Genomic DNA, 13,601 nt, shown 5'->3' with positions numbered 1-13,601 from the left:
CTTAATCTCTGTTATGCAACATTCTTTGGAGGATGGCAGATATTAGATAAGTTGTTAGCCTGACTTTATTATTCTCCCAAGCTTAGGAGAATTGGGGGGGAAAAAATCTCACTAGCAATAAGGGTAAAGCAGTATTTTCCTTCATATTATTTGATATTTTTATTTGGTTTAGATTATTGTTTGATATTAGTCCAGATTAACAAAATATTCTGTCAGCCATTTTCCTGATAATGACTTAACTGGTACATATCTCAGGTTCTTTAGAAATCCAATCCTAACAGTAACGCAGGAAATAATGCAATAGAAGTTGAGGAAACAAAATATTTTCACCCTATAAAAATCTACATGCTGTACAGTAATAGGAAAGAAAAGCAATGCGGATGTTCAGAATGATTCACAATCTCAGTATATTAATATTTGCAGGCATTGTGTCTTCCTGTGAAGCAAGAACTGTGTATTAACTCGTCACATATTCTGTTTGTGATTTCAGGTATGAAAATATACAGATTAAATTGATCAGCACAGATTAGATTTGGAATCAGAAAAATATTTAAATGTCTTGGCTCTCAATATTTAGTCAAACCTATTAACAGCATGAAAATTGTGGGTACTGGGGGGAAACAGTTGATGGGCTCTTTGCAGGAGCTAGGTATTGACTGCTGTGTGTATTACTTGTCATCCATGAATGTGGATGAGGGACATTCTACTACCAAGAGTTCTGCAGGTCTAAGTGAGCATTTAGATCATTGTGTTTTGGGGGTCCCTCTTTTCAGTCTCTTCCAGGTCTGTCCTGTAGTTCGATTGCCCTGGTCTTCCTGGCGGTCAGGACCAGGGTCACCCTGGAATGTGTCTCTAACAGGGACTAGATCTGAAAGTCCCATCATCACTACAAAAAAGCAAATACTCAGGTTATGAGTCTTTCAATGCCTAGGTTTGGATCCTGAATGTCAGCCCATGGCTGGATTTCCGTGTTCTGCTTCATCCTACCCAGGTGTTGACGCAGGGTGCATCTGCATTTCCTCACCTGGTTATTGAAGCCTTTTTGAATTCCCCCCTTTCATTCAGTCAGAGCCGTAACAGTTGCTGTTGGTTTGGTGTTTTCTACAGGCCGTGGAGTGGGGATGTGACGAAGCCACCAGGAAGGCCTGTTACAGCAAGGGCAAATCCAAGGTAAGGATGTGAGACCAGGGCCACCACCTGCCTCCACGGACTCTGTACAGCATTGTGACTCCGTAACGTGAAAAGAGCAAGATTCAGACTGTACATATACATATTTACAGATAGAAAATGCTCATGTTAGATGGGCATTAATCACAACACCAACCATTTTCACAGAGGACCAAAATATAAGATCAGATCTGATTTGTACTTCCAGTCAGCCTCAGATATGAACTTGATTGAGGTCTGAGTGTCTTTGGGAAATTTCCCCATCACCTGGGCAGACTTCCCTCTAGCAGGTGCGCAGACTCGCTGTGCCTCCTTCTATAGTGATCACTTGCTGGGGGCACAGACTTCCCCAAGCTTCACCTGCATCTCTACCCTTGAACTAAATGGTTTTGAGAATCAGATACTGGGACCAATCTCAGCCAACTTAGCCATCAGGTCTCCCAGAACTGAAGTGAAATACCTCTGAACCAGGGAGAGGAGCTAGAAGAAACTGCAGTCTCGACCAAGGAGACACTTGGAGACAAAGAAAATAGAAAGGAAAAATTGATGACAACTATTTTTAAAGAGATGCTTATCTCCAGAAAATGTATCTGAGATAAACATCAGAAATGGGGAAAAAAAAAAAAAAAAAAAAGTAGTTAACTCCAAGGAGGACTCATAACATGGCATCTTAAAATAGTCCCCAAATAAATGTGGACAATAATAAAATCAAAAGCACACCAGAGAACTCTACAACCTTCTCAGTGAGTTTTATAATTTATGTATAAAATGTTCAAAGGGTGCTATTTAAATGGTTCTTTTCCCTGCCTATAATTTTGAACCAGAATATACATAGTCCAAGCCCCACCTCACTTGTCAGGGCTCAGGGAACAGCCAGGCCCTTTCAATAAGGCCACCTGCCCTGAGCAGAGAGAGTGGGGGAGACCGATGTTCCAGGGCTCGGATGGGGAAATGAGTTTCTTTCCTTAGTGTCACAGGATTTGTTGATGGCACCTCTGGCTTTTGTGCCCCTTGCATATTAAAGAAAAGCACTAGATAACTCAGTGTAACCAGGGCCTTGTTCACATTGTTTGTGAGACCTAATCTTACAAGAATCAGGAGGCTTCCTTTTAGTGTGTTGTTATGACTTGGGGAGGAACATCCCTTCTGGTGAATCATACTGGCTCCTTTCACCTTAAACTGTGGTCAGGGGTTGATTGTTGTTTAGAAATTAAGCAAGTTGACTGATGGGAACAGTGGCACACACCTGTAATCCCAGTGTCTTGGGAGGCTGAGGCAGGAGGAGTGCAAGTTCAAAGCCAGCCTCAACAACTTGGGTAGTCCCTAAATAACTTAACAATGCTCTGTGTCTAAATAAAATGGAAAAAATGGAATGGGGATGAGGCTCAGTGGTTAAGTGCCCCTGGGTTCAATCCCTGGCACCAAAAAAATTAAAATAAAATAGAAAATGAAAAAAGAAATTAAGCAAGTAAAATCCATAGGATAGGAAAAAGCATTGTTCACTCAGACACTATATCCAGCTTCCCTGAAGGGACTGGATGTTCCCACACTTCATTGAGTTTTTTTGATACAGAGAAAGAAATTGAGGAAAATACATGTTGTCAAATAAAACCATACCTTTATAGTTCCTGTCTTTAGATTTGATGAGTTAAGTTTAATAGCAAGTCTCATTAATTGTAAATTGATTCAGAAAGTGTGGGTTGACTTTGCTAAGACTAATGCGTGGAAACAAATGAAGATGAATTTTAAGTCCCATATAATCTGAGAAAGATAAATCATGTTTTCTTTCAGGTTGTATTCAGTACATTGATAAATTCACCCCGAGTTTTAGATATCCTCTGCTCCACTGAAACAGAATTCAGTTTACATAGCAGGAATGTGTGCAGTAGGGGCTCACATGTACAAAATGAGCTGGCGGCTTTGCAGAGGCTTTGGGCCACTGCAGCCTGGTCCGTGGAGAGTGAGGGCAGAGGACTCCCCATCCTCCTATGCAGGTCTCTCTTAAAATGGTCATTGACAGGGTTACCGTCTGCAGGGGGACCCAAGCCCTGCCCCAGGGACACAGAAAGGAGAGAAGCAAGGTAGTCCCTAGAGAAAGGAGAAACCACGACAAGCACTGGGACCAACTCAGATAAGGTGTTCACTGTCAGCTTGATTGAAATGCAGGGTCTCTTTGGAGGAGTGGAATTCAGACTTTCCTTAGTGATCATGAGCTTTGAAAGAGAATTCAACTATTTTATGTTTGTGCTTGTACTAGCGTATTCTGAGAACTTACACTGAATTACAATGTTTCCCTTCTCCCTGAAATAAAAAGAACAATGCAAAATGTGACATCTCAAAAATGAGAAAAATGCCAGTCATTTTAACTGAACTCATTTTTTTCTGCCACCCCCCCAAAGCAGCCTGCGCTGCTCCGCTTAATACATCTTACTGCCAGGCGGTCAGAGTGCCGTGCACAGGGGAGGTGGTGTGGCGGCAGGGATCCGTCGCCTTGCCTACTCGCTCCTCGGATGAGAGCGTTCCTCTGCTAGCTGCAGAGCTCCAGACAACAAAGATGACAACTTGTGTCTTGTTTTCCTGGTGTTTCTGGGCTAGGAACGCACATCATTTCATGTCCAGAGCGTTGGATTTACAATTTAGAGAATCTGGTGGAGAGAATTATCCATAGCTTTTCGTGTGGGCAGGACTAAGTGAGGAGCTAGGTTCTGCTGAATTCTCAAGTTTCAACTTCTAATTTTCTTAGAATATGTTCTGCTCACTGTAGCTGCAGTGGCTTAACCATCAAGCAGAAAAGAATCTGTCTGTATGGATTCAAAACATATTTATTACAAGGAAATCTGATGCATTTAGTTCTTCTTTGAAGCAGCATTATAGAAATCACATTCTGGAACTATGTAAATGTATTTCATATAAATGTTATTTTAAAGACAAATCATCGATTGTCCACTCTAACAGGAGTTCCTTGTCTGTTTGGGGTTCTGTGTCTGGACTGGAGCTCCTCCCACGCTGACATTTAGGAACTTGACAGAGAAAACACAACTTACTATTGAAGGACTGAAAGAGCTGCTTTATGCTGACTTTACACTTTGTAGTTCTCAGAAGACTCTTGTTTGTGATCTCATCTCAGGATTTTTGACACTAAGTTCCTAGGATTGTTTTGGTAGCTAGTGGGAGGGTTTTGATTAAAATCCAGGGCTCTCTGAATTGTTCTTCCTGCTGTATCCCTTGGTGCTACCTCCTGAGTTGCCAAATTACACTGGTAAAGAGGTAAACTCCTAGGGACGAAGTGAAGAAAGGCACAACACCCCTGCCTAACAACTTAGTGGCTGACATTTTCACCTGAAGTCTCAATGTTTATGAAAGCCGTAAATTAATCAGTGTGTGTGACACACTATAGAACCACCTTTGTTCTTTATAATCACTTTGAAAATAGAGGATGCTTTAGGCAAAATACTAACGTCATGTGAGGATTATGTACACCCAATTTTTTTTTTTTTTTGTAATTGAGATGTTCAAATAAGTTTCCTAGGGAGTCAGTGTGGTTTAGAATATACACAGCATATTTTAAATATTAAGCCACTGTACATCGCATAGCATAAAACATACAATTATATACCGGTATGTGCTTATTTTTCCTCTCTCTCTTTATATATGCAGTCACAGATTCCTCATTTACGGATTCAGCCAACCACAATCAGGTGCAATGTAGTGAGGACCACAGTGGTCACACCTGTACTGAACATGCACAGAGTGTTTTCTAGTCATTATTCCCGAAACAATACAGCAACTGTTTACATATCACTGCATTATATTGGGTGTTATAAATCATCTAGAGATAATTCAAACTACACGGGAGGATGTGCAGAGTTTATAAAGAAATGCTACCTCTTTTTTATGAGGGACTTGAGATTTTGGTACCCCTAAGGGTTCCTGGAGTCAATCCCATGAATACCTAGGAAGTACTGTGTATTGCATCTATAACATGTATGTACATATATGCATGTCTCTCTCTCTCACTCACACACACACACACACACACACACACACACACCTGATTGGATGCCATGTGTTTGTTTTTTGAGAATCATTTGGTAATCATGACTTTGGTTGGTGTACATTCCACTTTTCAAAGGTTCCTGTAGTTACTAGACATGTCTGCTCTTTAGTGCGCTGGGTGCTCACAGAGGACATGCATCAAGGGAAAACCACTAGGGTCACCAGCAATGCCTGGCTAGCCTCAGGCCAGCAGGCTCCCACCCCCTCTTCCCTGAAATTGATGGGTTGTGTGATGGGCTGGGTGCTTCTGAGGTGACACTGAGGGGTCTTCTCTCTTGCAGGTCTTCTTTCTACACGGATTTATAGTATTTTTAAAGCATAACAGACTTGTTGAGGGGAAAATATATGAAGTGTTGTAAAACAAAACCAAATAATTAATCAAGGAAACATGTGGTTTCTCTCCTGGGTCTGGGTTTGGGGCCTGTGCCCTTGAAACCAAGTGGGCAGTAGCCATCCCCTCTGGGAAGCCCCATTTGAGATGGCGACCTTGCATCTGGGCTCTCTGGTCTCACGGAACTGGCCTGGGAGTCAAGGACAGGTTGACCTGCCTGAGCGTCAAGGACAGGTGGATCACACAAGGGGCCCTTTCATTTGCAAGTGATGTCATCAAAATGTAGACAGACAGCTCTCAGTATCAACCAGAAGCAGCAGGCAGCTGTGACCTTGAAGAGGTGCCCCACGGCTTCCTGGAGAACCAGAATCCATTAAATCCTCTGAACCCATTTTCAAGGTAGAGAAGCAGAATAGATGAAAAAATTCTTAGATGAGAAAAGGAAAAAATCGCAGGCATTTAAATGTGCTGATTTATAAGAGAAACCCTTAAAGGACCCCTGGAGACTTCTGCGGAGATTGTGCCTGTACTTGAAACTGATGATTCCGAGTAGTGCTCCAAGCAAGTGCAGATAGCCCAAGAAAAGGCCGAGCTGGCAGCAGGGATTAGCAGGGCGATTTGCTGGAACATCTTCACCCGGATTATCTGTTTCAGATCGCCCGCAGGAGTAGCCTGCCCTCTATGGAAGGAAGCCTGACGCCCTACGCTGTTGCCTCTCATTCTTTGACTCTCCAACTCCTAAATGTAACTTGTGCTCAGAAGCTGAGTACCTCAGCTTTCTGCCTTTTCTGTGTTTACATTATTTTGCTTGAACTTGCCCCCATCTCTCTTGAAAATAAGTTATTACCTTAAATACATGTATCTGTTTAGGTTTCGGGTGAGACAGTTTGTGAGTAAATGCCAGGGAACTTTTCAGGGGGAGGGCACAGGAAGGCCGTGAGCCTGGCTGAGCCACACATCTTGATGACCAAGCAGAGGCACAGGTACCTGGGGCCTCCACAGGTTTCTCTTGAAGGACCTGTGAGTGAGCCCACCTTGACCTGGACCCTGCTGACAACACAGCCCTCCTGCACCCTGTGTGAATGGAGCGCACTGTGACCAGGCTCAACTAGAACATTCCCCCAGGACCTTTAGCAGGTTCTATTAGGCTTCTCCAGGTTCCATAATCCGTTCAGAACAGTTCTGCCCTGGCCTCCTTCTCTGGCTCTCCTGATGCCTGACGTTGACCTCCCTTCCTGTCCTGCCTGAAGCTCAGAGAAGCCAGTCAGAGTGAGCTGCCTGCTGCCTTCTCTCATGAGGTCCTGACAACCAGACGTGATCCTCTCTCCTCTGCTCTACTGGAACAGTCCTGCATCCTCTCTCATCTCCTTTGTCCGCTGCGTTTTTCAAACTGCCACTTTGGAGCAGCCTGCCTGCCTGGCACTCAGCCTTCTGCATCCCCGTTTTCACACAACTGACCTACTTTCTGGTTCTGCATCAGACTTGTCGTGGGTCTTACCGTTTTCTATCTGGATTGCTCCCCTCTCCAAAATTGAGTAGAGACCCTTGCTTTCTCTACCAGGTCGGCAGAACAGAACTCAGCTGCGAGATCCTATCTTTCCAGTCTGCATGACTTTCCGGAATATTTCACCCTTGACCGTGTTGTCCCTGCTTATCTGACTGCCCCTAGTGCATGCGTACCCCGTAGAGGCTCTTGTTTTGAAAAAGAAATGTTCCTTTCCATCTTGTAGTTGAAACAGCTCTAAAAGCAGCAACAACGAACAAACAAAATCCCCAGCCCCTGCCTGGGGGGTGGTTTTCCATCCCAGTCCCTACCAAGGTGTCATTACCTTGTCTGTCACCCATCACGGCCCTCGGCAGTCACCTTCCTTCTTAACTCTCACTGGATCTGTCTTTGCAAGCTCCTGGGTGTCTCTGCCGGCAGAGGTGGGGTTTCTCCCTGTTCCTAGCCTGGGAAGGGGCGTTCTGGAGCCCCATGTTTGGCCCTTTGCCTTTGGGACTGTGCTTCCCTTTCCATATAAAGATGTCAGAGAGGAAACATGGCTTCCCCGGCTGCACGCCTTCCCCAGTCACCCCGCCTACTCCCTCTGCTTACTCCTTCCTTCTTAACTTAGCTCTCTCAGGAGTATTTTTCCTTCTCAGTTTAGCAACTGGTGATGGTTTGTTGTTACTATTTTTAGTGATAGTGTTGGAAGAATTATCTGCCCTTGACGTTTCACTACACATTTAAAAGCAGATTCAAGTGTCTGAGCGCTCCATTGTCGGAGGCAGGCTGTGGGTTCTGCAGATGAGCATCGCCTTGAGACAGGGATTCTGTTTGGCTGAAGGGAGGATTGCTGCACCACCGTATGGTCCAGAGTTCAGACAGTATGTGATTCAACTGCCCTGACACTTCCATGCCCTGCCGATTTGCTAGGTTCTGGCATTGTCCTTTCACATCTGACCCCTTGGTCCAGGCATGAAGTGACAGAGCTGGAATTATGAGGGGGCTTCCTGCCCGGCTCCCTTGCTCCAGTCTCCCTGTGTCTATCTTATCTTCCACATTTGAGTCTTAGTGTCCTTCAGTGAGATGTATGAGCTCAATTCACATTGACACGCACTAACAGCATTAATGGCTCCTTCAGTGAACTCCCTAGGCTGGCCTACCTGGCCCATGTCTGGCCCCTAGGTTATCTGTTGCTTCTCTGTTTGATGTTTTAGCTTTAACTGTGACGTCTAGCACTGTGCCTACTGAAGAGTAGCTCAAGAATGACTGAAGGGATGTCTCTTGCACACATCCATCACTGCTATGACCATACCTTAGATTTTCAATGAAAGCTTTGCAGCCATAAAAAATAACCCACTTCAAGGTTTTCCCCCAGCATGGGGTTTCTCCAAAATGTTCTGGAAACCCTTCTGTGTTAGCACTATTTTTACTTGTCAATCAGTGAGTTAGAAGTGTCTATAGATATTTGCCGTGCATTTAATGCAATTTGGGCCTCTCATAAAAAAAGCTTATTCCAATTCTTGACAGTTTTACATATAACTTTCTTAGTGAAGAAGCATTTACAATGTTTTTATGAAGTGCCAGGCAAGTTTTCCAAAACACTGTTTCAAGAGCGGCCTCTAATAGATTCCTTTTATTTATTTTCCTAATACATGCTCAGGAAAATTTAAAGTTTGTACTACAATTCAAAAGAACCTATGATGATCAAAGGAAGATGCAGACTTTGAGAATTTAATTGAACATACATTTGTCATCATAAATACTCTCTGTCGAACTAGTGCGTACGTACAGAGAGCCAGATTAACGGTTTTGGTCAATATCTCAGAGGTCTATTTATTTATTTTTTGTTAGCCAGACAAAAGGCACTCGTGCTCTCTTCCTCTTGTACAGAGGCCTCGTCAATCCGTTTCTTGTGCTTTTCTTTTCCAGGAGGAGTGTCAGAACTACATCCGGGTGCTTTTGGTGGGCGGCGACCGGCTCTTCACCTGCGGGACAAACGCCTTCACACCTGTGTGCACCAACCGCTCGGTAGGCTGCATGGCAATCACCAGAAAGTAACATCGCAGATTGTCCAGACCCGAGCTTTTAGTGCAGTTCTATACAGCAAGGGGTTTCTCTTCAATTAAAAAAAAAGTTCCATAGAATAAATATCTAAATTATTGATTTATTTCTGGTTGGGGCTGTTAATTATATAAAGAAACAATTATTGCTCATTTAAACTATTTTGATCAGCATTTTCCCTACCAGTGACCCTAAACATTAATTACATATTATTTTTTCTTATCCTGCTTTATGGTAAGAGATATTGTTTAAGTATCGACATGATCTAAAATCACAATCCAGAGGAAGAAAATAAAATTTATAAATCGAACGAAAAGCAAGTAAAGAGAAAACAAAACCAAAAAATGTGAAGACAGGTGAAGTAAAAGTGTAACCGATCCTTTCGCCTGTTGTTCTAGAAGTAGGTACATCCATTGCAGAGCAGGGTGGGGTCACCAGGCATGCCTGTGATCTTCCCTGTCATTAGTTTAGTCTTCCTTAGGGAATATAATAAGGAAATGCCTTTATGTTAATTTCCAGTAAGGCAAATTCTCCAAAAACCTTAATTTATCATGTTTCTATCCTTCCTTCTTTAAAACTTAACCCTCAGTGATTGGAATTATGGGAGGAGGAGGACGGTAGGACACGATGCTCCAGAGAGCTCCAGGGCTCTGCATGTGTCTCAGTGCTTGACGGCAGCGCAGGCACTTGGTCCTTGCCACCCACCCCACGAGGTGGTTACTCCTTGGGGGCAAGTTTTGTGAAAGAACCTGAGGGTTTAAGCAACTTCCACAGGGCCAGACATCCAACAGTGGACAAGTCGCATGCTGGCACCTCTGCTGGAACCTTCTGAACTGTCCACTCTCAGCTGAGCCGGGAGCTAAACTGATTCTTGTCAAGATTTCCCCAACTGGCAAGGAGCTTTTATCATTCAGTGTCAGGAACCCAGCATTTGGGAAGCTGTACTCAACAAGATGACAACCGGACACCCCTGTGGCTCTCTCAAAACTGAAAAAAATATATCTTACGAAATCATGCACCTCCTGGTGCTGCACTCTGCCATGACCTCACTGGGAACACATTATTTAGGACTATTTCTGATCTTTTAATCCACTGTTTATATTGATCGAATTGTACATGATCCTTCATTGTGATTTAGATATTCACAGACAAAAGTTGCGTTCTTCATCAAAGTGTAAATAAGCAGCATTCATGCATTGTAAATCAAAACCATAAATACAATAATCTCCCTTCATATTTTGTGAGTATTCAGTAGCCACAAGGTACAGTGGCTCTGAAGGAAGTAGACAGACATTGATTGATAGATTCTCCAGTGCTGACGACAGTGGGCTGTTTTCATCAAGTCTGAGTATGAACGTTTGTCATCTCCCATGAGCCCAGAGAGTTCATTGCACAAACTTCACTCAGAACTGCAGAGATGTGGTCCACCAGCACCTTTTCAGAGGCTTCCTGGAGTCTAACTGCTTCCCTCTTGTCTTCACCACAGTTGAGTAACCTGACTGAGATCCATGACCAGATCAGTGGCATGGCCCGCTGTCCCTATAGTCCCCAGCACAACTCCACGGCTCTGCTCACGGCTGGCGGGGAGCTCTACGCCGCCACGGCCATGGATTTCCCAGGGCGTGATCCTGCCATTTACCGAAGCCTGGGGATTTTGCCGCCTCTCCGCACCGCACAGTACAACTCCAAATGGCTCAACGGTAAGCCGCAGCCACTCCAGTGTCCCTCTCATTTGTGATGATGCCTGGTTATTTGATGCTTGAAAATGAAATGTCACATATTCCAAAGAAAATCAAGATCTTCATTTTTTAAAGGACTCTAAACATAATGCATTTACCACTAAGGACTGAAAGAGCATCACCTGACTCTTAAGTAAGTAGAAAGGTCAGTGATGTTCCCACCTGCTAGACTGTGATAGGAGAGCTCTTGTTGATTTGACCAGTCATCAAAGTTCAGCTGCTTTCCCTGGTTGCTTGTTTGTTTTCCTGCTCATCAGTCAGAAGACGGTGTGGACCATCTAGTTGCAGGTTGACTGCACAAGGTCCTGATATGTGCCCGCTGAAATCCAGTGCTCTGCACAGGCATGAGTGTGACCACACACACACACACACACACACACACAAGGCAGCATGGGTACCATGTGAAATTCATTGCTCAGCATTTATATGGGAGTTTGCAGAAAGATGCAATCCTGAGTTTTACAATATTCACTGTTTTTTAAATATGTTTAGTTGTAGATGGACACACTAACCTCATTTTATTTATTTCTTTATTTTTATGTGGTGCTGAGGCTCGAACCTAGTGCCTCACATGTGCTGGGCAAGTGCTGTACCACTGAGCCACAACCCAGCCCTAATACTCACTGTTTTGATGTTTCCAGCTCTGTGGAGGTTTAGTGACCTTTTGCCCAGGACCAGTGAATTGTGCAGACAAGAGTTTCTCACCCCAGCAATACTGCTTTTTGGGGAAGGTCATTCTTTGCTTTGGGAGAGGCATTCTCCTGACTGTAGGATGTTTAGCAACATCCTGACTATACCTGCCAGTGGCTAGTGGCATATCCCTCCACTCATTTGCAAGGACAAAAAGAAATTCCATAAATTTTCAATATCCTTAGGGAAAAGTTGCCCCTTTTTGATAACTACTGGTTTTGACTTATGATGCATATATATCTTGTGTGTGTGTGTGTGTGTGTGTGTGTGTGTGTGTGTGTACATGTCCCTACACATGCCCAAAAGTATTTTGCCAAATTATATAATCAACTTAAGCATCACTATTTGCCTTTAAATACTCCCTTGTAGATAAAAGAATGTCCTCATCAAGTTCCCACGGTAGCTGAATGGTGGTATTGCTTCCAAATAGCAACATGGATTGTTCTCCCAAACTAAAGCAGTAACTAGATTTCTCCCATTAACAGACTCTCTGTTGAATTGTTTTTGACTGAAAACAACACTTTAGAGGCAATCTCTGTTGGGCCCTGGAACTTCCATCTGTGTGACTTAAAGTTGTTCTATTTATTGCTGATTTTTACAACAAGCAATGGGACCAGTTGAAAATCAAACCAGACCTCTGCCTGCCATCAGGAAGGCTTTGGGAGGAGCATTGCTGAGAGTAAAGCAAAGCAAAACTGGAAGCACAATGTCTGTCTTCCCCAAAGTGATGCCCGAGACTATCCTGGGCTGCAGTCAGGCCATCTCGTGAATTAGAAGCACTGTCTCTCTCCTTACTGTGACCCTGAAACACATTGGCTGATCAGGTGGTGATAGGTCCTTTCCCTCTGACTGGGATCCTCTCCATTTGGGAATCAGTTGATGTCATACAGGTAGGAAAAGAGTCACCTCTGTGCTTGACATGATTGTGGTGGGCATAACATTGTTATTTCCTGTTCAGAGAAATTAATGTTTTAGATTCCTCACATGGACTGCCATTAACATAGGATATGTGGTAACTGCAGAAGTTGAAAATAATTTGAAGGTAAATATGGTGAACCCACCACCCTGTTCATGGTACCAGCATAGCTTGCATGACACTAAATAGCCTGCATTTCTCAGAAGAGGACACCCACTGACCTTTGTATCTCCTGGCCTTCGTGGTAGACCCTCATACCCAGGCCCAAGGGCTCTGAAGTCTTGCATGTGAGGAACCATCTTGTTTTATGGGGGACACGTTCTCTTCTACTGAATCCTGTGATGCTGTTTCCTCTCCTGGTTGCTCTGATTTCTTCTCCAACTGATCTTCTATCCAAGATGGATTCTGGCTGTTGGCTCCCCTGTAGCTCTGCTTCTGTCCTCTACTGGACCTGGACATAGGGACATTTATTCTCACCAAGTCGATTGGAATCCCCACTTTGCAAACCATCTGCCCGTCACTAGATGCCCAGGTCCTTTCTCCTTAGATCTTCCACTCCCACTCTCCCTCGCCCATCTCCCTGTAAATCCGCCCCAGGGAACCCACCTCTCGGCATTCACATCTCTAACTCACAGCATGCTGGGGAGAGTCACCTGCTGTGGGAAGAGGTACATGCTGTAGGTATAGTGTCTGCCCTCAGCACAGGCCCTCAGGGTGACTCTGCATTAGTCAGAGTCCCCAGTTCCCACTCTCTCCCCTTTCTACTTCCTCCACTCCAGTTCTCTCCTACTCCATGATTTTCAGCAGGCATCTTTCACCTCTTATTTTCTAGAGAAATGCTAGGTCTCAGAGATGTCCCCTTACTAACCCTGCAAACACTTTTGTCCATAGCTGCTTCTTTCTGCTGTATTCTAGAATTATTTCCTTCCATCCTTCCCTCTCTCCTCAAAATTGTCATGTTATTCATTATCCTTTCTTTTTATCATAACCTCACAATTATTCCTCTCTCGTGATAACTGTCATTATTTTAGAAAAATGCTCAGATCTCTTCGCTTTTAAATAAGACAAAAACAAAGAAACCCAAACCAGCTGAGTAAACAACACCCTTATCTCTGCAGTGTCCAAGATTTCTTTTCTCCTGTTTCCTGTTGTATT

The 13,601-nt window shown here is 43.9% G+C and overlaps 1 protein-coding gene across 1 annotated transcript in view; it reads left to right on the top strand.

The window, feature by feature from the left end:
* Sema5a (semaphorin 5A) overlaps window positions 1-13,601 on the top strand; it is a 443,089-nt gene that overhangs the window by 286,548 nt on the left and 142,940 nt on the right. Inside the window, 3 exon segments of the mRNA XM_047556570.1 lie at window positions 1,108-1,170; window positions 8,970-9,068; window positions 10,588-10,801. Of these exon segments, the coding sequence (XP_047412526.1) occupies window positions 1,108-1,170; window positions 8,970-9,068; window positions 10,588-10,801 (376 nt within the window).

Source organism: Sciurus carolinensis, chromosome 6 (assembly GCF_902686445.1).
Source record: "Sciurus carolinensis chromosome 6, mSciCar1.2, whole genome shotgun sequence".
Taxonomy (NCBI): Eukaryota; Metazoa; Chordata; class Mammalia; order Rodentia; family Sciuridae; genus Sciurus; species Sciurus carolinensis.
The sequence above is the reverse complement of the archived record's forward strand: the minus strand, read 5'-3'. Positions and strand labels throughout refer to the sequence as shown.